At 50.7% G+C, this 23,417-nt stretch overlaps 9 protein-coding genes across 9 annotated transcripts; 5 read left to right on the top strand and 4 right to left on the bottom strand.

Moving 5' to 3' along the window:
* Positions 1–109: 109 nt before the first annotated feature.
* Positions 110–808, bottom strand: KL911_002919 (uncharacterized protein; the record flags this gene model as incomplete). The annotated part of the gene is made up of 1 exon (XM_043198041.1): positions 110–808. The coding sequence occupies one exon, from the start codon at positions 806–808 to the stop codon at positions 110–112; it is 699 nt and encodes a 232-aa protein (XP_043054517.1).
* A 224-nt stretch (positions 809–1,032) lies between these two features.
* KL911_002918 (uncharacterized protein) lies at positions 1,033–5,796 on the top strand (the record flags this gene model as incomplete). Its single annotated transcript, XM_043198040.1, has 1 exon — positions 1,033–5,796. One exon carries the CDS (start codon positions 1,033–1,035, stop codon positions 5,794–5,796), a length of 4,764 nt encoding a protein of 1,587 aa, XP_043054516.1.
* A 15-nt stretch (positions 5,797–5,811) lies between these two features.
* On the bottom strand, positions 5,812–6,948 carry KL911_002917 (uncharacterized protein; the record flags this gene model as incomplete). The annotated part of the gene is made up of 1 exon (XM_043198039.1): positions 5,812–6,948. One exon carries the CDS (start codon positions 6,946–6,948, stop codon positions 5,812–5,814), a length of 1,137 nt encoding a protein of 378 aa, XP_043054515.1.
* A 463-nt stretch (positions 6,949–7,411) lies between these two features.
* On the top strand, positions 7,412–11,530 carry KL911_002916 (uncharacterized protein; the record flags this gene model as incomplete). Its single annotated transcript, XM_043198038.1, has 1 exon — positions 7,412–11,530. One exon carries the CDS (start codon positions 7,412–7,414, stop codon positions 11,528–11,530), a length of 4,119 nt encoding a protein of 1,372 aa, XP_043054514.1.
* A 34-nt stretch (positions 11,531–11,564) lies between these two features.
* KL911_002915 (uncharacterized protein) lies at positions 11,565–15,790 on the bottom strand (the record flags this gene model as incomplete). The annotated part of the gene is made up of 2 exons (XM_043198037.1): positions 11,565–14,875; positions 14,998–15,790. The coding sequence occupies 2 exons, from the start codon at positions 15,788–15,790 to the stop codon at positions 11,565–11,567; spliced, it is 4,104 nt and encodes a 1,367-aa protein (XP_043054513.1).
* A 294-nt stretch (positions 15,791–16,084) lies between these two features.
* Positions 16,085–18,052, top strand: KL911_002914 (uncharacterized protein; the record flags this gene model as incomplete). Its single annotated transcript, XM_043198036.1, has 1 exon — positions 16,085–18,052. The coding sequence occupies one exon, from the start codon at positions 16,085–16,087 to the stop codon at positions 18,050–18,052; it is 1,968 nt and encodes a 655-aa protein (XP_043054512.1).
* Positions 18,053–18,130: 78 nt separating this feature from the next.
* Positions 18,131–19,481, bottom strand: KL911_002913 (uncharacterized protein; the record flags this gene model as incomplete). Its single annotated transcript, XM_043198035.1, has 2 exons — positions 18,131–18,884; positions 19,231–19,481. 2 exons carry the CDS (start codon positions 19,479–19,481, stop codon positions 18,131–18,133), a joined length of 1,005 nt encoding a protein of 334 aa, XP_043054511.1.
* Positions 19,482–19,721: 240 nt separating this feature from the next.
* KL911_002912 (uncharacterized protein) lies at positions 19,722–22,451 on the top strand (the record flags this gene model as incomplete). The annotated part of the gene is made up of 1 exon (XM_043198034.1): positions 19,722–22,451. The coding sequence occupies one exon, from the start codon at positions 19,722–19,724 to the stop codon at positions 22,449–22,451; it is 2,730 nt and encodes a 909-aa protein (XP_043054510.1).
* A 67-nt stretch (positions 22,452–22,518) lies between these two features.
* KL911_002911 (uncharacterized protein) lies at positions 22,519–23,399 on the top strand (the record flags this gene model as incomplete). The annotated part of the gene is made up of 2 exons (XM_043198033.1): positions 22,519–23,299; positions 23,380–23,399. 2 exons carry the CDS (start codon positions 22,519–22,521, stop codon positions 23,397–23,399), a joined length of 801 nt encoding a protein of 266 aa, XP_043054509.1.
* Positions 23,400–23,417: the final 18 nt, after the last annotated feature.

Genomic DNA, 23,417 nt, shown 5'->3' with positions numbered 1-23,417 from the left:
GATTGATTTGTTTATTCTAGATATAAATCGACGCGATATAAAACTAGTTTAATTTTTTTACGTCGATCGGCCCGATACATTTACATTACAACTGGTAGCTCCCAATGTCTCAAGTCAATGGTATCACCTCGCCAGATTCTCCATCGTGGTAAGCGCGCATCTCGACTCTGAAGTCCGCACACGCCACTCCAAAAGTCTTCAAAATTAAAGCTTGTCTAACATCCAGCACATCTCCCTTCTCGACCACCTTGTAGGGTTCTGGAAGGGTGATTTTTCCAGCCACAATCTTGGTTGGCATCTTGAACTTGTTGCGCAAAGTTGGCTCCATCGAGTGGGACATCGGCACATCCTCCTCTTCAGCAACCTGGCCTCCACGTGAGTAAACGACTCCCTCGGGAATCACGAAAGTAATTGGCGACTTCGATTTGGCTCTAGGGTAGTCAGATCTCACGTATGCACTGAAGTATGCCTTAACGGTCTCTGGAGTTTCATCTGTGAACAACAAACCAATCAGTCCTTCAATGTATTCTCCGAGCTTATGCAGATTGTCTTTGTATTCTTCCTCAGGGGTTTCGCCCAACGCCTTCTCTAACACCTTTCTTTTACCCAAAATGAGCTTCGATCCCGTCCAGTCTTTGCGGATATCTTGCAAAACAGGGGTTCTCACGTCGTCCAATTTGAGAACCCAGACGTATCTGTGGGCGTCCAGGGAAGCTCTGACTTCGTCGAAAATCCTGGTCTTGTTCTCACGACCTTTTTTGTCGGTCTGAGCAAGGGTAACGAGCTTGGATCTCTTGGAGCGAGGCATGTTTGAAAGATCCTAAAATTTTTCAATCTAGATATTTTTCAATAATATTTTTTTCCTTTCCCTTTTCAGAAACGGGATACTAAGATTAAATAAGATTATTTGAAGGCAAAAGGAAATCAAAGGTGATAAAAAGAATTGAGGGTGTTTATTCAGGGTTTAAATTGCAGTGTAAAACCAGGTTTTAGGCAATCTACTATCACGTGGAACACTAAAGACACTTTCTAATGACACGGAGAGTCGAACTGAAGAAGTCAAGAAGTCATACCAGAGACTCTCAAGAGTCTTCGGATCCTGAGGTCAACAGGTTTGACGAGGAGATGGCAGACGCAGACTATGACGCTGATGAGCGGGACGAGGAGAATGCTGTCCTGTCTAGGCTTGCGGGGAATTACAGGCGATTTTCAGAGTCTCAGAACAGAATGCGGCAGGAGGGGTCTGGCGAAGACGACTATTCGCATGACCACTATGGTTATGACGAGGAGTCGGAGGCCCAGGAAGACGACGAGGACCTAATGCGCTCGCTTCATGGGGTTTTGGGTGCTAACAGAAGCAGGACTGGTGCGCCGCTGCAGCTCTCTTTGGCCAATGCCTTAGGCAGCTCTTCTCGTCCGGACGAGTCGCGCAACACAAGGGGCGATGCCGAGGATAATGACGGAAATCACCAAGACGCCGAATTTGGTATGTTTAGGAGTGCATTGGGGAGAATGTTCCCGGGAGCAGGGTTCGGCGAAATGTTTGGAGGCGTCACCCGTATTTCTGAGCTGGCGAATGCTTTGAAGGAAGATGAAGACCCGTATACGGTGCTGGAGACGCTCAACGAGTTGTCGGAGCGGCTGCTAATGATTAACGGGATTCTAGCAGAACGGAACCTTCCTACTTACAGATTGGCACAAGCAATTGTCTCGGTGATTGAGAACCCTCTGTACCAAGAGGATTTGGAAGTGCAACTCGTCTCTTGTCGTTGCCTGTACAATCTACTGGAGGTCAACGTCGATGCGGTCCATGATGCTGTTGCCGCAGGGGCAATCGAAGCGCTACAGTCAAAGCTCTTGGAAATCAGCTACATCGATCTGGCAGAGCAGGCTCTGCAGACTCTCGAAATGATTTCGCGTGACTGTGGTAGAGACATATTGACGAAGAACTGTTTACCGGCGTGTCTCATGTACTTGGACTTTTTTACTATACATGCCCAACGAAAGGCCCTTTCCATCGCAGCAAACTCACTCAAATATGTGCCAAAATCCAAGTTTGATGATGTGCGTGAAGTTTTCCCCATCATCGAGCGCGTTGCCATAGAATACTCGGACTCTACAAGCGTGGAAAGCGCGTGGCTAGCCATCTCAAGAGTCGTGAAAAGTTTCGAAAAGGAACCCCCTCTGCTGGAGTCTTTGATCAGCGAGAACTTACTCAGGAAACTACTCACTCTTCTCCCTAGCTGTCTAGGTAAAGGCTCACATTCCAACAACCTCATTAGTTTCAATTCCTGTTTGAAACTCATCCAGTCTCTTTCAATTATAGCTAACTCTTCTCCAAAATTGTCGATATCGCTTTTAGAGAACGGGGAACTGAGCCGAATGATTTTGGTTTCATTGGCCGGATTTGACCGAAACATAAACGATACGGCTCCAGAATATTCAGTCCCTCAAGTTTCCGTCGAGGCTTTGATGGCCGCCCCAAAAGAGTTGATTCTCGCTATGATCAATCTTATTGCACCAATTCTTCCTTTTGGTGAACCAGATGGAAACGCCCAAGGAAAGACAGACGTCGGAAATTTTCGCGGGACCAATCAATCTCAAGATCGGATAGAATTGAACAAGACAAGACTGTCACTCTATAAAGACGGTGATAATATCGGCAAATTTGAGACATTTGTTAAAGAGATGCTTCCACTGATGATAAACATTTACACATCTACTGTGGATTATAAATTGAGACGTCTGGTGTTACTTTGCATGCTTCGCGTAGTGTATGCATCCACAAAGTCTCAGCTGGCAAATCTTGTTCAAAGTTGCAATGCAACATCATTATTAGCATCAATCGTTATTCATGGTATCCACGTATTAAGGAAAAGCGGCCAATCTCGTTCATCGACGTTCGAGATGAGACCATATGTGTTGATCTACGGAGCATTGACAATCACAGATATTCTTCTGCTCAAAGTGCCAGAGGTCTTTGTGGCAGAGTTCGAACGCGAAGGACTCATAACACACATTGAACACTTTATGAACGATCTTGATCAGGATGACAGAATAATCAAAGCTTTGGAAAGACAGGAGGATCACATGGATGAAGACAAAAGCGAGGACGAGGTGCCGAAAATCAGCTCAGACGAAAGAACTCAGGAAGAAGACCAGCACAATGATGAAGAGAATAGCGAGGATGAATCAAACGAGGAGGAGGAAGAGGAAGACGACGACGAGCCTGTGGATTCACAAAGTGATGATGAACAGTTGTCAGCCCGTTTGTCAACACGTTTCGTTCGTGATTATACTTTAGATAGCGACGGAACTTCTTCTATCACAATTGAGTCATTACTACTAGAGCTGGCCAGATTGTGTAAAACCTTTGAGAGAGATTATAAGGCTCTGAAGCAGACAACGCCATCTCTGAGCTCTTCTCAGACCATTATGCTGACAGAGATGAAATCCATTTTCGACAACAGCCATGGTCTGAGTTATCAAGAATGGGCGGACATTTGGCGCAGGTTCGCAGAAACCTGTGGATTTCTGATCAGCGAACGTCAGGTTTCAAGCTTTGAGCTGATTGCTTCTGGCCTGATAGCGTCTCTTTCCGACTTATTTCGTCGAGAGCTAGCGGAAGAATCTTCTCATTGCGTTAAGGCGTTCCAGGATCTGATTTGTTCGAGTTTCAGTCCTTTAGGAAATGGCGAACATCTTCCACTGGTATATTTCGTGAAAAAGTTAGAGGAAGCTTTGAGCAGGACGGAATCTTTTGAAATCATAAGTTCGGGAGCCAACTGCTACGCCTCCGGTGTAAGCGGCCCTACCTCGTCAATGGCGAAACAGATCAAAATAAAACTTATTCCTGAAGACCCAGAGCATGGCGGGAGACAACTCATGCTCATGGTCCATGCTATTGCCACGTTTAAATCGATCAACGGATTCTTAAAACAACGAGCGGATGGAATGAGGGGCCTAATGAGGGCGATAACTATTCCAGCGCAGCATGCCGAAGGGGAGACACCTTATCATATTGAATTCTCGATCAATGGTGAGGTTATCCCACACGGAACGACCATTTATGGCGCAATTTACCGTTCCGTTCAAAACGAATCAAATGACATAGTGCCTTCTCGAAAGATCTGGACCAGCATTCCTCATGAGGTTCATTATCGCAGGGTCGAGGGTGACTTACCTGAATATGAGGAGGATCTTTATCCAGCCGACGGATTTGAAGATTCTCTGGAGTCTTTGGGCGACATTTCCACTGTTCAAATACTCGAGCTTCTGCAAATGTTGTACACTGTTAATAGTGCCACCCATCACCCGGGAGCCTCGGAGACGCTATTTTTGAACTACAAGCTCACTGCGAAGCTGAATCGCCAATTGGAAGAACCTCTGATTGTGGCCAGCGGAACGCTGCCCGACTGGAGCGTGCATATCACTCGACAGATGCCGTTTTTGTTCCCTTTGGATACAAGAGTTTTCTTTTTACAATCGACCTCGTTTGGATACTCTAGACTTATCAATCTGTGGCAAACTCGGTCAAGCCAAGATGAAGAAGCGTCAGCATCTGGAGGAAATGGTGCTTCACAACTAGGACGTCCTGTTAGACACAAGCTGCGCTTGTCCAGAAAGAAGCTATTGCAAGGTGCCATCAAGGTAATGGACTGCTACGGCACTATACCGGGAATTTTGGAGATTGAGTATTTCGACGAAGCAGGAACTGGTTTGGGGCCTACGCTGGAGTTTTACGCCAACGTTTCCAGAGAGTTTGCAAAAGCTAAGTTGAACATGTGGCGGACGAATGGGCGCAACTATTCCGAGTCTACCTCCTCATCTGATTCCGAGAGCGAGTACGTGAAGTTCGAAACAGGACTTTTCCCTCGACCAAGTGCCAAGCCAAGCTCAAAGGTTCTGCATCTATTCTCTGTGTTGGGCAAGTTTGTTGCGCGCTCGCTGTTGGATTCGCGAATCATCGACTTTGAATTCAACCCGCTATTTTTCGAAATCGCCAAAGAGTTGGACACCAAGAGCAGGAAAGAACTATCCAGGAAAAAATCCATCGAACGCCTGAGCAGAGTCGACACCGATCTTGCCAAGTCCCTTGGCCATCTAACCAGGTATTTAGACGCTTATGCCGAGATTGAGGGGTCAGAGCGATCCGAAGTCTTGATCGACGGGTGCAAGTTGAGCGACCTGTCTCTTAATTTCACGCTGCCAGGCTACGAGGACGTCGAACTGTGTCCAAATGGACAGGATGTGGAAGTTGACCACAACAATCTGGAACGATACGTGGACAAAGTGATCGACCTTACCATTAAATCCGGTGTGCGTTCCCAAATCCACTCTTTTGTGGAAGGATTTTCGGCTGTCTTCCCCTTCTCCTCGATGACCATTTTCTCTTCAGCAGAACTTGTCAAGCTTCTTGGAAACGGTGAAGAGGACTGGTCGTACGAGACATTGTCTGGTGTCATTCATGCGGATCATGGCTATAGTATGGATTCGCCAAGCGTGCAGCGTCTGATGGAGATCATGAGCGAGTTCACCGCGGACGAACGTCGCAAGTTTCTCCAGTTCCTTACTGGATCGCCAAAACTCCCAATTGGAGGTTTCAAATCTTTGAGCCCAGATTTCACAGTTGTTCTCAAGCACCCTGAGGACGGTCTGAAGCCGGACAATTACCTGCCGAGCGTGATGACGTGCGCCAACTATCTCAAGCTGCCCGACTACTCATCTAAAAGCGTCATGAAACAGCGCCTGCAAACCGCAATGACCGAGGGCGCAAATTCATTTTTACTTTCATAACATGTTAAATCGTATTTAATTTCCACGGACCCATCCATTCAACTTCGACAGCCAACCTTGGGCGTGTTCGTGGGAGTCGCTCAGACCTTGCTTGGTCTGCTTGATCAGTTTCGAGCTTCCATCCTTCACGTCCTGTTTGGTCTGTGCCAAGTAGTCATTCAAGGTCTGCTGAGCAGATTCTTTCTTGCTCAGGAGATCGTCGTACTCTTTCTTCGCAGCGTCCTGGGCCTCTTGAGACTTGGCCTTTCTCCACTTGAGCCAGCTGCTCTGCGTCTCGTCGTACTTCTTCTTGGCCTCCTTCACCTGTTCATCGTAGTAGTCGTACAGTTTTTGAGCCGATTCTCTGGATTTAGCGGCCAAAACACCGGTCTTGTCGTCCAAGGCACGTTTGTGCTCTTCGGCGACTTCTCCGGCCAGCTGACCAAAGCCAGCAACTGCGTTGTCGGCCTCCTTGACAAAGTCCTTGTCCTTGAGATCTCCCTTGAAGTTACCGAGGAATTTTTCCGCATTCTTCTGCTGAGAGTCCGCAAACTGAGAACCTCTCTTTTTCACGTTCTCCGCCCACTCAGAAACACGCTGTTCGGTCTCCTTCACAACGTCAGAACCCCATTTTGACAGGTTCTCGCGGGCACCGTCTAGATTCTTCTTGGCCTCTTCCAACTGCTTGCTAGCGTCATCCTGCTTAGCTTCACCCCATTGGAACCATCCTTTCTTCTGCTGGTTGGCCTTGTCCTCGGCCTCGCGGTACTTCTCCCAGGCGGAAGCGTAGGACCGCTGAGCAGACTCTTTGGACGAGCCAAAGAAAGAGCTCAGTCTGTCCTTCGAACTTTCCAACCGGTCAATCACTTGAGATCCTGCAGAGTTGACAGTGTCCTTCAACTGGCTGCCAGCGGTGTTGGCATTTTCCTGGATGTTGGAGTTCTTCTCGTTGATCCAGGAGCTGGCAGAATTTTTCAGCTCTTCAGCACGCTGGACTCCTGAGTTGTACACTGACTCGCTGAAAGGCTCGACTTTTGGCGGCGGATTCCAATTGTAGAGACCCCATTGATCAATGGTCTTACCGTGGTTGTACTGGACGTCGTAGATGTACAGACCAGTCAGACCTGTGGCGAGAGCAAGAATGTATTTGTTTGGGATTTTACCTGAAGTCATTTTGCGAATGGAAGCGGAGAGTTGAAACAGCTATTGCTATATATATTGCTGAGCAGCAACTTTGCTACCACAGACCGCCCCGCCGCCGCACACCTAACTTGGATGACGTAATGCACGTGAGAGGTAGCAAAACAGTTTCCTGAATGGACCGCAAAAAGCCAACAAGGTGCAGGGGTGGGTGAGCGACTTCCCGACTACTCCTGGCACCCGGTGCGAGGGGGCGACACGACTGGTGCAAAATACACCAATTCTTTTGTAAACACTCCAACCAGGACAACAGGCTTGTGTCGCATCTAGAAGGGACTCCCGTTTACTGTGACACGTTTTGCTCAACAGTCGTATGTACTCTGCCAAATTCCGGCCGGCATCGATACTGTTGAATATAAAAAGTTCGCGTCGTGTGTGTGGGAACATTCTGAGAGCACCCTCTATTTTCTCTATCAGATCTGCTAGTACGCGCAAAATGAGTGATTCCGACTCTGATTTTTCGCTTTCGGCCGCTTCGACGCCAAATACCCAGAAACGAAAGCCTCTGTCGAACTCCACTAACACCACTAATGGCAAGAAATCGTCTGCCAGCGACCAATATCAGAAGCTCTCCCAGCTGGAGCATATTTTGAAACGGCCCGACACGTATATCGGGTCCGTGGAGAAAATCGAATCTGAGCAGTGGATATACAATGAGCAAACCGAATCCATGGAAAAGAGGACCGTCAATATTGTCCCTGGTCTGTTCAAGATTTTCGACGAAATCCTGGTGAACGCAGCCGACAACAAAATCAGGGACCCCAGCATGAAAAAGATTGACGTTAAAATTGACAAGGAAAACAACGTGATTTCTGTTAAGAACGACGGAAAAGGTATCCCCGTCGAGATCCACACGAAAGAGCAAATCTACATCCCAGAGCTTATCTTTGGTAACCTTCTGACTTCCAGTAATTACGACGATGACCAAAAAAAGGTGACTGGCGGTAGAAACGGTTACGGTGCCAAGCTATGTAACATTTTCTCCACCGAGTTCACTGTGAGAACTGCAGACAAAAATACCCAGCTGTTGTACACGCAGACATGGAGAAACAACATGTCCGAAACAGGCAAGCCAAAGATCTCTACGATGAAGAAACAGGAGGAATACACTGAAGTTATCTTCAAGCCTGACTTGACCAAGTTCGGCATGGAGAGCCTCGATGATGACATTTTGGGCGTTCTAAGAAGAAGAGTCTACGATCTTTGCGGTTCCGTTCGTGGTGTCAAAGTGAGTCTGAACGGCCAACAGCTCAAGGTTCACAATTTCAAGCAGTACGTCGAGCTGTACGTCAAGGCTCTGGAGAAAGAGAAGGGAAACCTTCCTGTTCCAGTAAAGACTGAAGATTCAGAGGATGGATCCTTGGTGCCTGCCCCGCAGTCTCAACCACTGCCAACCATCGTTCACCAGGTGATCAACGATAGATGGGAGGTTGCATTCTCGATCTCAGATGGAACATTCAACCAAGTCTCCTTCGTCAACTCCATTGCAACCACCGCGGGAGGTACTCATGTGGAGTTGATCTCTAACATGCTTGTTACCAAAATCATGGAGCAGATCAAAAAGAAGAGCAAAACTGCCATTATCAAACCAGTCCAGATAAAGAACAACATGTTTTTATTTGTCAACTGTCTCATTGAAAATCCAGCATTCACGTCCCAGACGAAAGAACAACTTACAACCAGGGCTTCTCAATTTGGAGGTAAAAAGCTGGAACTTCCGGACTCGTTCGTGAAGAAGGTGCTGGCTTCCGGTATTTTGGAGAGCGTGATGGACATTGCTCAAGCGAACGCCGACAAGGCCTTGAAGAAAAATGACGGCAGCAGGAAAAGCAGACTGACGGGCTATCCGAAACTGGAAGATGCCAATAAAGCAGGTACAAAGGAAGGCCACAAGTGTACTTTAATCCTGACTGAGGGTGATTCTGCCAAATCTTTAGCCGTTGCTGGATTGGCCGTGGTGGGACGAGACTACTATGGGTGCTATCCATTAAGAGGTAAGATGTTAAATGTGCGCGAAGCCAGCACTGACCAGATAATGAAAAATGCCGAAATCCAGGCCATCAAGCAAATTATGGGTCTTCAGCACAAGAAACGGTACGATCTATCGAACATCAACACTTTGAGATATGGTCATATCATGATCATGTCGGATCAGGATCACGACGGTTCGCATATCAAAGGTTTAATCATCAATTTTCTCGAGACATCTTTTCCTGGTCTCTTGGAAATCCCAGGGTTCCTTATCGAGTTCATCACTCCAATTGTCAAGGTGACTATTTTGACAGGCCCGGAAAAGAACAAGAAAATATCATTTTTCAACATGCCTGAGTACGAGGAGTGGAGAGACACAATTGGAAGAACCTGCTCGTACAAGCAAAAGTACTACAAGGGTTTGGGTACCTCTTTGCCTACCGAGATGAGGGAGTACTTTAGCCAATTAGATCGTCACTTGAAAACGTTCCATACTCTGCAAGAAGAAGACGTGTCACTGATCGATCTTGCTTTCTCCAAGAAGAAGGCCGACGACCGTAAAGAGTGGCTCAGAGGGTTCCAACCGGGTACCTTCCTGGATCCAAATCTGACGGAGATTCCAATCTCTGAGTTCATCAATAAAGAGTTGATTCTTTTCTCCATGGCCGACAACATTCGTTCGATTCCTTCTGTGATGGATGGATTCAAACCGACTCAGAGAAAGGTTCTGTATGGTGTTTACAAACGTAACTTGACGAGCGAGATCAAGGTTGCCCAACTAGTTGGCTACATTGGTGAACATTCTGGCTACCATCATGGTGAGGCATCATTGACTCAAACGATCATCTCCCTTGCCCAGGACTTTGTGGGATCCAATAACTTGAACATCCTCAAACCCAATGGTGGTTTTGGTTCTAGAGCGTCCGGTGGTAAAGATGCTTCTGCCGCAAGATATATTTTCACAGAAGTAACGCCGATTACTAGAAAAGTGTACAACACTCTGGACAATCCATTGCTCAACTATTTGCAAGACGACGAGCAAACTGTGGAACCACAATGGTATGTACCTGTTCTCCCGATGATTCTCGTCAACGGGGCAGAAGGTATTGGGTCTGGATGGAGTACACAGATTCCTCCATTTAATCCAGTCGATATTGTCAAAAACATCCGCGCTCTGATGAATGGCGAAGAAATGATGGATATGATTCCATGGTTCAAAGGATGGGAAGGCACTATTACTAGAATCGGACCGGATAAGTTCAGAATGGAAGGAAATATTGAGGAAATTGATGACAATACAATCGAAATAACTGAATTGCCTGCTCGTATGTGGACTATCAACATGAAGGAGTTTTTGCTCCAGGCAATTGCAGGTTCTGATAAGCAGAAGCCATGGATTAAGGATATGGAAGAACAGCATGGAGTGGGCATCAAATTTGTCGTGACGTTGTCTAAAGAAGAGATGGAGAAGACCAGAAGGATCGGACTGAAAGAGAGATTCAAGCTGATATCCATTATTAACACCTCCAACATGGTTGCTTTCGATCCTCAAGGAAGAATCAAGAAGTATGACCATGTCAACCAGATTATCGAGGACTACTATCTGGTCAGGCTGGACTACTACCAGAGACGAAAGGACTATATGGCAGACTTGTTTTCCAACCAGTTTGAGAAGCTCTCATATCAGGCAAAATTCGTGAAAATGATCATTGATAGGGAGTTGAACATCAACAACAAGAAGAGAGTGAATCTAGTGAAAGAGCTCAAACAACTTGGATTCCCTGGATTTGACAAACGGAACAAGCCAATCAGACCTGCTGAACTGAAGGAGGAGGACGACGAGGAAGATATAAACGAGCTGGCTGCCGATCCGACTGCAGTGGTGCAAGAGAAAAAGACGGCAGTTTCAGCGTACGATTACCTTTTGGGTATGCCATTGTGGTCTCTGACCTCTGAACGCTATGAAAAATTGCTGAAGCAGAGAGATGAGAAGGAGGCCGAGCTGAATAACCTCCTTAGAAAGAGCGCCAAGGATCTGTGGAATGAGGATCTGGACGTGTTCCTCGAGGAATGGGACAAATTCCTAAAAGAGGATGAGGAGAGCCGTTTGTCGATGAAGGTGGGAGACCACTCAAAGAAGAAGCGGAAGAGAAGAACTAAAGCAGAGCTTGCTGCCCCTGCCAAGAAGAAGACAGCAGATAAGGCTGCTGCAACTAAACCTGCGGTCAAGACGGAGCAGACCGAAAAACCAGCTACCAAGACCGAAGAGCCTGCATTTAAGAGTGTGTTTGGCGGATCGGGCTCTAAGTTCAATGCTGCTACGAGCATCTTCAGTACTGGGTCAGACACCACTGAATCTGACGCGTCGGCTCCGTCAAAAGCATCTTCTTTCTTCACCAAGAAACCCGCCAAGGCCAAGAAAGTGATCGACTCTGACGAGGAAGACATCGAGCTCTCTGAAAACGACGATGCTCCAGCGCCAGTGAGCCGTGCATCTTCCACACGCAAGAAGACCACCAAATCGTATGTGCTTGACGACGACTCGTTTGAGGACCCGAACGACGATGAAGACTATGAGGGATAGATCCGCGTATATATTGCTAGATATGTTATACGATTTAAACTTTTCTATTTGGTTGCATAGGAGCCCATTTTTCAGTGAGCGAGTCTGCGGAGGCACCTTTCAGGCTTTTTGGTTTGCTAGGCACAATGGGTGTGACTTTTTCCGGCCGCGGTAGCGCTGCCGACTGCTCTGATGTGTGCACTTTCCGCGGAGGAGGTGGAGGCGGCGCAGAGGAGCCAACGGGGCCTGGAGAGCTCGTGGCCGAGCGTGTTGGTCTCATTGCCTCCAGTGAGTACCTGTGTTCGGTGTCTGCGGACGACGGCTTGGGCCTCACTGTGCTGTGCAACGAAGAGGACAGACCCGGGACCAACATAGCCGTGGACTCGCTTGCGTCAAACGGAGGCGGCACACGGCGTCTCTGCGGAGTAGTCAGAGGGTTTTCCTGTGATTGAGGTGGCGAGCGTCTTGGCAACCTAGGAGCGGTGCTGGGTGAGTCTCCAGAAAGATCGACCAGCGTCGGAGCCGAAGCTGTCGACCAATTGGACGAGGCGAACGATTTCGACTCGGCTTCGTCCACGTCGTCGTCCGACTCGTTCAAATCCATCAACGGGTCGGACTTGACTGCCGAAGACCTGTACTGGATGTACAGCTTGTTGAGGATCTCCGACTTGGTCTTTTGGTCTACGAGTTTCACCCTTGAGCTGAAGACACCGTAGATTGGCTTGTGGTCTGAGAAAACGAGGTCGACGACCGCGTCGTAGTCAAGCTGCGAGATCGAGGTGCCTTTATAGAGAATTCTATCGGTCCATGACGGAACACGCTGTTTCTCGCTGGTGTCGTAGTTGGTCGTTCCTTTGTCGAACTTGTACGTGGGGATGAACTTGATGGGCATCTCCTTGAACCCTTTCATTTCTGCGCGCCGTTTGAGCTCGATTCTGAGCTGGTCGTACTCGAGCAGAGTTTCGAGGTTGTTGGATGACAGTAACGCTCTAACGTCGTCGTTGGCCTTAGATATCCGGTAGTTCAGATCTCCGAGCCAGATGATGTTGTCGTGGTGCTTGATCTGGCGATTTCGCGAGAACCGGATCGCATTCCAGGTGGTGATGAAATCGTTGTACCTTTCATCAATATTGGTGGTTCCTGCCGCAAGATGGGAGTTGAAGAAACAGAACGAGGTGGAACCGTAGTTGAAACGGATGGCTGCCGAGCCCTTGTTGGCCGTCATGCCTCCAAGGCCGGTTTTCTTGGATTTCCCTTCCACCTGTGTAATTTTCGAAACAGCGTCCGCCTTCACGTACAGTAACAGGAGAACAGACGACATGTACTCTGCCCGCAGCATGACGTACTTGCTGGACCCGCCATCATTCAGCTGGCGTTCAATGGCCGTCTGCCAGTACTGAGAAGGCGAGGAATCGTTTTTGAGGATATTCGACGCGTTCAGCTCGACCACCTCCTGGAAGCCAACGATCACTATATCTGGCGAAAAAGAGCGGCCTCCAACCTGGCTTGGAAACAACCACGACGTGAGATCGCCTGCAATCGTATTTCCTGCCAGATTGTATGATCCGACGTATATTGTGATATCCTCGTGCGAGACAAATCTGCTTTCGTATCTTTTGCACTCCTCGTTCACGTAGTCAGTAATGGGGTCGAAAATCAGCACTGGGATCTGGCCTGAGTTTTTGCCCAGCAACGTGTCCGTCACGGCCTGCCTGCCCTTGTCGACAAAGTTGTTTATGTAGATTCTGCTGATGCTCTTGGTGGCGTCCGAAAGCGCGCCGGCAAGGCCCATCTTGCCCGACCGAGAAAAACTTGACTTGAGCGCGTTTGTGCCGGTGTAGATCTGGGATATCTGGTCACCGTGGTCTGCCCAAAGCGTGCTGTGTTTCAGATTGAGGTCGTAAATGTCGCCTTTGCGGAATGCTTTGACAAACTCCTCCAGGGCAGCCATGGAAATAACCTGCTGGACAACGTTGGTGCGGTCTAGACAGTCGAGACAGTTGACTCTAAACACCCCGTCTTGCTCCAGAAGCACCTCTCCTGTCGCCTTGTTGTAGCAGTAAAAGCCGAATTTGTCCAGCGCCAACTGGAGATCAGACAGAATTTTGGTAGCATGGGCATACGTTTTGGCCGTTTCCTGGTGGAAGTCAAAATTTGTGAAGTAAACAGAGTCCGGCTTGTTCTTGCTCAGTGCTTTGAAGTGACGCTTGTACTCTCTGTTGAGCTCCACCTCGGACGATTTTGTCGACGAGAGCAGGTTGACGATGTGGACGGGACCATACTTGCCGTTGAGGTTCTCAAAGTGTTTTTCAAACACTGGCTGTGTCGCCTCGAAGCTTCTTGTGACTTGCACCTTGGGCGAGATTAGCGCCGTATCCTGCTCCCAAAACACCGGGATCGAGCCGCGGATCTGTGTGTACGCAAACACGTGGCTCTCGTCGTTGTAGATCAGCTCGGTCTCGACGAAATTGGCCACGTTTCCGTCGTCGTCGACGCCTCGAACATTGAACCGTGTTCCTGCCCGCTTCCAGGACTGCTTCGAGATGATTGTCAGCCGTGCACGGCGACCGCCAACGCTCGCACGCAGCGTCTCGGCAAACCCGCGGATCACCGTTGTAAGATACCTGTTTTCGTCCAGAACGCGTTTCGGGGCCTCGTCCAGGTTGTTGCGGAACTTGATCACCTCTTCCATCATAAACGCATTCCACATGTAGTCAAGATGGTACCTGTCCATTGACAGCGAGTGGGATGCGTTCACGCCTCTGGTTTGCAAGGTGCTTGTCAGATCGAAGTCGGTGCTGTAGAAGAACGAGCCGTCGGTGAGCAGCTTGCGCAGCTCGTAGCATGGATGCTGCTCGTATTTGGAGGGGTATCCGCCAGGCTGCGACTCGCTGTCGGCCTCAACAGGGAACCCGTTGGCGTTGAGCTCGAGAAAGTCCCAGGTGTCTCTTGTCAGACAGTGGAACTCGACGTCCATGATTTTGTTGATAACCTCTCCGTCTGTCGGGGAGGCAACGTCAACTTTTCCTGTGATGACGGCCAGAAACACATTACCGTTCATTTCTATGAGCCCCAGAAACCCGAGAGGCTTGTGTCTGGAGAGAGAGCGGAAACTCCTGTGGTGGAACTGATCCTTGGGGACCAGCTCAATTGCACACTTGCCGGTCGCGGGGATATATCGAAACAGCAGCACGTGCGTCTCGGATGCCAGCGCAAGCGTCCGCTGCGTCTTGGTACTGACTAAAATCCGCATCGTACAACTGACACTGGATTCGACCTTAAACAAAAAATCAGCTCGAATAATTTTAGCAGAGGCACACGACGTGGCCATCATATATAAATGTCCCGGAGAGCCCATTTCATGTTCTCGTAGACGGTGAAAGTGACGCACGTGGCCGGCACCACGCGTATCAGGTTTGCGAACAGTCCTTTATAAAATCCAAAGAAGCCCTCGCGCACAAACACCTCGGTGGCAGCGCACACCATACCGTATCGTCCTCTGTTGATCTGGAGTCGCGATCGCACCACCTGGAGCGGGTAAAAAACTACCGTCGACACCATTTTCGACACCGCGCTCGCGTACAGGTACTGTGCGGCGCTCATGTGCGACGACGTCGTGAGAATATGGCGTTTCATCGTGTCGTAGATCGAAAATTGCAGAGCACCCTGCGAGACGCTCAGCAGAGCCGGTGACAGCCCTTTATAGAATCCAAATACCCCCTCGTGGCGGTATATCTGCTTGAACCCGTCCACTATCGACATGTAGGCGCCCGGCGTCGTGCGCGACGTCGAGATCATTCTCGTCTTGATAACCCAGATCGGGTTGGTGAAGAACGACGTGGTCCATCCGGCAGCAAATGCGCACAGCAGGTACTGCGACGAGCTCAGTGACCGATCTGCGTCGCCGGGGCCGCCAACATACATGCTGAAAAACATATTTTTGTACTCTCTGTAGAAGCTGAAATACAGGCCCCAAGCAGTGGTGCTCCCTAGCAGGTTCGGCCCGACTCCGCGATAGAGGTTCCGGACAAGCTGGGACTGTTCGAGCTTTCCGTTGGTCCTGGAATCCTCCAGTAGTTTGTTTCTGATCGCCCGGAAGCTCTCTAGCTGGCTCTTGGTTGTGGTGTCCAGCTGCAATCGGAGCTTGAAGAAGTCGAGCGGATGCGAGATGAGCGTCGCGATGAAACCAGCCGTCAGACCAGACACCGTCTCAATGGACCGTGACGTCAGAAGTCGGGGCTCCTTCACGTCGTCCACGAGATTGATGGACCTGTCAGACATGTAGGGAAGAAAGGGTGTGAAAAGTTTTGTCGCGTCGATCGGCGCGTCGAGGCAGAGGCAGGCGCGGACGGCAAGAGCATGGGGGTTAGGCAGCGTGGGAGAGCGTGCAGGGAGCAACGCGTAGAGAGCAGAGCGGCAGCGCAAACGCACTGCCGTAGTGTGCGCGCTATAATCAAAGTTCAGGCACCAACTACTGCTCGCCGGTCGTGCTACGCTGTTTCCGAGTCAAATTTTCATCTGCAAAAATTTACAGGAATACAGGAAAAATATTGATCCAACTTATTATTTAGCACCATGTCGGATTTCAAACGTCTCAAGCTGAACCTTGTGAAGCCAGTTCCGTCGGACTACGAGATCTCCAGAAACCAGACACCGAAGCACATCAGCCAGGTTGCTGCGGAGTGCGGAATCACCGAAACCGAGATTGAGCCGTATGGAGCCTTCAAGGGTAAGGTCAAGCTCGATGTGATCGACAGATTGCACCACCGCAAAAACGGTAAATATATCCTGGTGACCGGCATCACTCCGACTCCGCTTGGAGAGGGTAAGTCGACCACCACCGTGGGGCTGGCCCAGGCTATTGGTGCTACCCTTGGCAAGAAAGCTTTTGCCAATGTGAGACAACCATCTATGGGTCCTACGTTTGGTGTCAAAGGTGGAGCTGCCGGTGGAGGCTTTTCGCAGGTGATTCCCATGGACGAGTTCAACATGCACATCACGGGCGACATTCACGCGGTGGGAATGGCCAACAATTTGCTGGCTGCTGCGCTCGACACAAGAATGTTCCACGAGGCCACGCAAAGCGACAAGGCTCTGTGGAAAAGACTGTGTCCCGAGAAAAAGGACGGCTCCAGAGACATTCCTATCGGCCTGCTGCCTCGAGTGAAGAAGCTGGGTCTTGACACCAAGGATCCCAAGGACTGGACCGACGAGGAAGTCTCCAAATTCGTGAGACTCGACGTCGACCCTAAGACAATCACCTGGAAGAGAGTGCTGGATCTGAACGACAGATCGCTCAGAGGCATCACCATCAACCAGGCCCCAACCGAGAAGGGTCTGACCAGAGAGACCGGCTTCGACATCACTGTGGCCTCTGAAGTCATGGCCATCCTGGCTCTGTCGTCTTCCTTGAAAGACATGAGAGAGAGACTCGGAAAAATGGTGGTTGCCTCGTCGAAAGCGGGCGAGCCAATCACCTGTGAGGACCTGGGCTGCGCCGGCGCCCTCACCGCCATCATGAAGGACGCCATCAAGCCAAACCTCATGCAAACTCTCGAGGGCACGCCTGTGTTCGTGCACGCCGGTCCTTTCGCCAACATCTCGATCGGTGCCTCTTCTGTGTTGGCAGACAAGATGGCCCTGAAGCTTGCGGGCACAGAGCCAGGCCTGAGCGCCGAGCAGGAGAGAGAACAGGCCGGCTACGTCATCACAGAGGCCGGTTTCGACTTCACGATGGGCGGCGAGCGGTTCCTGAACATCAAGTGCAGGTCGTCTGGTCTGTCTCCAGACGTAATCATTATCGTGGCCACCGTCAGAGCTCTGAAGGTCCACGGTGGGGGTGCCGAGGTCAAGGCCGGTGCTCCGCTGCCGTTGGAGTACACCACCGAAAACGTCGAGATGCTCAAGGCTGGCTGTGCAAACTTGCAGAAACACATCCAGAACGCCAAGCAGTACGGCGTCGATGTGATTGTGGCCATCAACAGAATGTCCTCCGACTTCGACAAGGAGCACGAGGTCATCAAGGAGGCCGCTCTTGCCGCTGGTGCGACCGACGCCATTGTCTCTAACCACTGGGAGGAGGGTGGCCAGGGTGCCAAGGATCTCGCCGAGGGCGTGATCAGGTGTGCTCACAAGCTGTACCCTTCGCAACAGGGGTCCACAGACTTGTTCCATTACCTCTACGCTACAGAGGGCTCGTCGATTGAGGAGAAAATCGAGACCATCGCCAAAAACATGTACGGCGCAGGCTCTGTCGAGTTCCTGCCCCAGGCCCAGGAAAAAATCAAGGAGTACAGCTCTCAGGGCTTCTCGAACCTACCGATCTGTATTGCCAAGACGCAGTACTCTCTGTCTCACGACGCCAAGCTGAAAGGTGTGCCAACAGGATTCACCTTCCCAATCAAGGATATCAAGGCCTCCATCGGTGCAGGCTATCTGTACGCTCTTGCCGACCAGATCCAGACGATCCCTGGTCTTGCTACCAAGTGCGGCTTCATGAACGTCGAGGTCAACGACGACGGCGAGATCGAGGGCCTGTTCTAAGCCTGCAAATAATATTATCTCTGTTCAACACTGTATTAGACTAAAATATAGATTTCAACAGTTTCAATTCCACGGCCCCTATGTTGGCGGCTCCCGGTTTTCCTTCTCGCTGTTGGACTCCGTGAGAACCGCGTACCTGGACCGCGTCCGTTTCAGCTGCTGCAGTGCCTCCTGACACTCAGCAAGAGTGGCCTTTGTGTTCTGTTCCTGTATCGTTACGCTGGCCTCCAGCATGTTCAGCGCCTCCTGGATATGGGCCTGTTTTCTTTCGTACGCAGCGGCAAGGTGCTCGCTGCGCGTCCTGGCAGCTTTGTAGCTCTCCTCCAGGAACACAGTGGCCCCTCCCATACTCTCTCTATTTTTTTCCAAGCGGGTGCTACTCTCCTGAATAAATCGCTTCAGCTGCCGCCTCAGATCGCCAACTTCCATCTGCGTGCGCAGCTTGTACTCCTTCTGAGACTCCACAATCACATCGTAGGACGCGCGCAGCCGCTCGGCCTCCACAGTGCTCATGCTTTCCTGCTCCTGCATAGCGGCCAGCTTCCTTCGCAAAGAGTCCTCCTCAAACTTCCACCGGTCGGCAGCAGAACAGGCCTCAGCGAGCTGTGCCTCCAAATCGAGCACCTTGCGCTCTTTGCGGCTCAGCAGACTCTCAGACACCTCGTTTTGATGCCTCGCGCTCGACAGCTTCTCTGCAAGTGTCTCGTTGTGTTTTACAACCACACTCAGCTTCCGCTTGAACTCGTCCAGCTCTGCCTGTGTGTCGTCCAGCTGGCCCTTCAGCCCGTCGATCTGCATATGAAGGCTCTCAATGACCTTTGACGTGCCCCCGCTCGACCCCGTGAGCCGGCCAGGATACTCGCGAATCATGGCAGGAGATGAAACAAGTAGAGAGAAAAGCTCCATTTAATCTGCGTCTGACGCTTGGCGAATCAAGGCTGTGCAAAGGAAAACACCGTGTGACATGTTATCTTCGTGGCTGTGCACCCGATTTTCTCCTTCGGACTGTTTTTGTTAGGGTCCCCGCGAATGGACACAACCGGCAGAAGCGTGACGACTTCCATACATATATATATTTCATCGATGCATCTCAGTCACCCAAATTTTTATCTACCTCAACGTCGCATGTCTTGGCTCTATGATGCCGGAAATTGGCAACGATTCGAAGTCAGACACACCGGCCATATTCGAACGCAACGTTCAGCCCCTCACGGGCTGCCCCCGGCAAACATGCCCGCCCCACTGGATTTCTGACAACTACACCTGTCCCGTTCTGGATTCCACCGTTGAGCTTCTCAGCGATCAGTCCAGTCTCGAGACAACAGAGATCGTCGAATACCCACATTCTGTGAACCTTCCCTCCTACCGCAAGTGTTCCAAAACCAGCATTTCGGAGCAGGCGCTCTCGAATTCCCCATCGCAACTCCATCTCACACAGTCTCTTCGTTTTTACTCCTTCTCTGACCTTGTGGAGTCTGAGCTCCAGAGCCAGAGCGAGGAGCATGTCTGCTCCGCTACGACACTGCTCATGACGAGACAGAGACAGCTCTCTGAAACGTCCTTCTATATAGCGTGCTGAGTCCGCCACCAAGGGCAAGGCTCCTCAGTCGGCTTACGTAAATGTACGAGTAATACAACAGGTTTGAGGTGTTGGTGAAAAATAATTGCAATGAGCGAGGCTTTTGGCGATTCCAACTCCATGACCAAGTCGCCCGACGCGTGCGCTTACTGCGGCATATCTGGGCCCGACAGCTTGGTGAAGTGCAACACGTGCAAAAGATGGTTTTGCAACGGGAAGACCTCGGGGGCCGGCTCTCATATAATCACCCACACCGTTCTGTCCAAGCACCAGTCTCTCAGTCTCCATCCGGACTCGGAGCTTGGAGATACCATGCTGGAGTGCTATAATTGCGGAAACCGCAACATATTTGTGCTTGGGTTTGTGTCTGCTAAAACAGACTCTGTGGTTGTCATCTTGTGTCGTCTTCCGTGTGCACAGTCGAAAAACGTGGAGTGGAACACAGCAAACTGGCAATCACTAATCGAAGACCGTGCGCTGCTCCCGTGGGTAGCAAAGCCGCCTTCTGAGGAGGAAAAGCTGGAAGCAAAGCCGATCACCTCTCTACAAATAACAAAGCTCGAGACCAAGTGGAAGCAGGACAAGGACGCCACTCTCGAAGAACTGGAGGAGGCCGAGACGGAAGAAGAGCTGGAGCCCATTTTGATGCGTTACAGCGACGCTTTCCAATACCAGCGCTCGTTCGCGCCGCTTGTGCAGTACGAGGCCAACTACGACAAGCAGCTCAAGCAGTCCCAGAGCCTTGAAAGACTTACTGTGACCTGGAGTCTGGGCACCAATGACTTGCATCTGGCTACGTTTGCGTTGCAGTCGTACGATACGCTGGGGACGAAGCTGGCAGTTGGAGACCAAATGATCCTGAGATACAGCGGGTCCGAGCTTGCTGAGCCGTGGGAGCAGTCTGGATTTATTGTGCGGATCCCCAGCGCTACTCGCGAAACTTTCACGTTGGAGCTGATCGACTCGAAAAATAAAAGTGTGCCGACGCATCTCCACACGGGCTTCACTGCCGAGCTTGTGTGGAAGGGAACGTCGTACGCGCGGATGCAGGATGCCCTGAAAAGACTCGCTGTGAACAAAAAGAGCGTCTCAGAACACATATACTACGCTCTTATGGGGATAGATGCTCCGTCGGTCGAGTTCAAGGTGAAAAAGAAAAAATCGTACTCGATACCCAACTTTGCCAAGCTCAACGCGTCGCAAGAAAATGCCATCCACAACGTCTTGTCCAAACCGCTGTCTCTGATCCAAGGTCCGCCGGGAACGGGGAAAACCGTCACCTCTGCTACCATAGTGTATCAGCTGACAAAGCTGCACAAGGGCCAGATTCTCGTCTGCGCGCCTTCCAACATCGCAGTCGACCACCTGGCATCCAAGCTCGAGCAGCTGGGGCTCCGTGTGCTGCGTCTGATCGCCAAGAGCCGCGAGGACGTCGAGTCTTCGGTGCAGCACCTCTCGCTCACGGAGCAGATGCGGAAGCACGCGTCAAAGGACCTCAAGCGTCTGCTGGCCCTCAAGGAGAAGAACGACGAGCTGTCTGCGTCTCAGCACAAACAGATGGCGTCGCTGCTGTACAAAGAAGAGGCCCTGCTGATGGACAAGTGTCAGGTGATCTGCTGCACGTGCGTCGGAGCGGGTGACCGTCGTCTGGCCAAGCGCAAGTTCCGGACGGTGCTGATCGACGAGAGCACGCAGGCTTCGGAGCCCGAGTGTCTCATCCCGATCGTGAAGGGAGCCAACCAGGTCATTCTCGTGGGAGACCACCAGCAACTCGGCCCGGTGATCCTGAGCAGAAAGGCCGGCGACGCAGGACTCAGACAGTCGCTCTTTGAAAGGCTCATCTACCTCGGCCACATGCCGATCAGGTTGGAGGTTCAGTACAGAATGCATCCGTGTCTGTCTGAGTTTTCCTCCAACGCTTTCTATGACGGCAGTTTGCAGAACGGTGTCACTGCAGAGAGCAGATCTCGTCCAGACAGCACGTTCCCTTGGCCGATCAGAGAGATGCCTATGATGTTCTGGGCTGTGTTTGGTCGCGAGGAGCTTAGTGCGTCGGGCACGTCGTACCTGAACCGGACAGAAGCCATGAACTGCGAGAAGATAATTACGAGACTGCTGAAGGAAGGAGTGGACCCGGGCAAGATCGGTGTGATCACACCGTACGCCGGCCAGGCGACTTTCATCGTTCAGTACATGGAGATGAACGGGTCGATAGCGGACAAATCGAGGTACTCGGAGGTGGAAGTCGCGTCGGTCGACTCTTTCCAGGGACGCGAAAAGGACTACATTATTCTTTCGTGTGTGCGTGCGAACGACAGCCAACTAATCGGCTTCCTGAGCGACCCAAGACGGCTGAACGTCGCCCTGACGAGAGCGCGGTTCGGCATGGCGATTCTGGGCAACCCAAAGACGCTGAGCAAAAACCTGATGTGGAACAGGTTGCTCATGCATTTTAGAGAAAAGGGGTGTCTGGTAGAAGGCTCGCTTGAGAACCTCAAGCTGTGCAACATCCCGCTCAACAGAGGCGGGCAGGCCACAAACGGCGAGTTTGGGCTCGCGCCGTCCACAGCAACCGGCCGCTCCCAATCTTACGACACGAACAGTCTGTTTTCGTACGGCACGGGGTCCAATCTGAGCCAGCAAAATATGCATTTCCAGGACACAGCAAACAGCTTGTGGCCCAAACTGGGTGGCTGCAACGAACAGCAATCTGTGGCATCGAGCACTGCTGCCTCGAGCCGGCGGTCTAGCTTCATCAGCGTGGAAAATGACGAAATTCGAAATCTAGCAAGGCAATTCCGAGGCCAAATCAGATTTTGATTGCGCAACCAAGGCCGTAAAAAATTATATAAATATCTGTGTGCGTTGCTAGTTTGCTCAGTTCGTAATGTCTGTTTTGCAAGAGAAGATTCAATTGAACAACGGCACTGCCATTCCAGCCGTTGGAATGGGCACTGTGACTCCGGACGACAAAAAGCCCATCCTCCGCGACGTTGTCAGAGCAGCGCTTCTCGATGCCGGCTACCGCCACATCGACACCGCCTGGTACTACGGCGTGGAGCCAATCCTGGGCGAGATCCTAGAAGAGATTTTCAAAGAGGGCAAGATCAAGAGAGAGGACATTTTCATCACCACCAAGGTCTGGCCTGCTCTGTGGAGGAACCCGCAGAAATCTTTGGAAAAATCTCTCAAGGATCTGAGAGTCGACTACGTTGACCTGTGGCTACAACACTGGCCATTGACTTTCAAATCTGACGAAAACGGCCAGCCACCTGTTCCTCGCGACAGCTCCGGGCAAGTCATCGAGGACGACGGCGATTTCTTGGACACGTACAAGAAGATGATTGATATCTATAAGAATTCCAATAAGGTGAAGGCCATTGGAGTTTCGAATTACTCCATCGGCAACCTGGAAAAATTACTGAAGGAAACCGATGTTGTGCCTGCGGTCAACCAGATCGAGCTTCATCCACAGCTGCCTCTAAACGATCTGGTGGAATTCTGCAACAAACACAAGATAGTTGTTGAGGCATATAGTCCGTTTGGGTCCAACGGTGCGCCTGTCCTGAAACTTCCTTTGGTGAAGCAGTTGGCCGACAAGTACAAGGTCAGACCTGCAGACATCCTTGTGAACTACCACACTGCCTCTGGACGCGTGGCTCTGCCTCGTTCTTTGAACCCAGAGAGAGTGAAGGAGGGCTACAAGAAGGTGCCTTTGACCAAAGAGGATCTCGCCAAACTGTACGAGATCGGCGAAAAGGAGCCTAAGCGGTACATCGTCGAGGA

The sequence above is a fragment of the Ogataea haglerorum genome (genome assembly GCF_019207285.1).
Source record: "Ogataea haglerorum isolate 81-453-3 chromosome Unknown 81-453-3_NODE_7_length_556738_cov_96.333754, whole genome shotgun sequence".
Classification (NCBI taxonomy): Eukaryota; Fungi; Ascomycota; class Pichiomycetes; order Pichiales; family Pichiaceae; genus Ogataea; species Ogataea haglerorum.
Note: the sequence above shows the minus strand (reverse complement) of the source record. Positions and strands in the feature narration are given on the sequence as shown.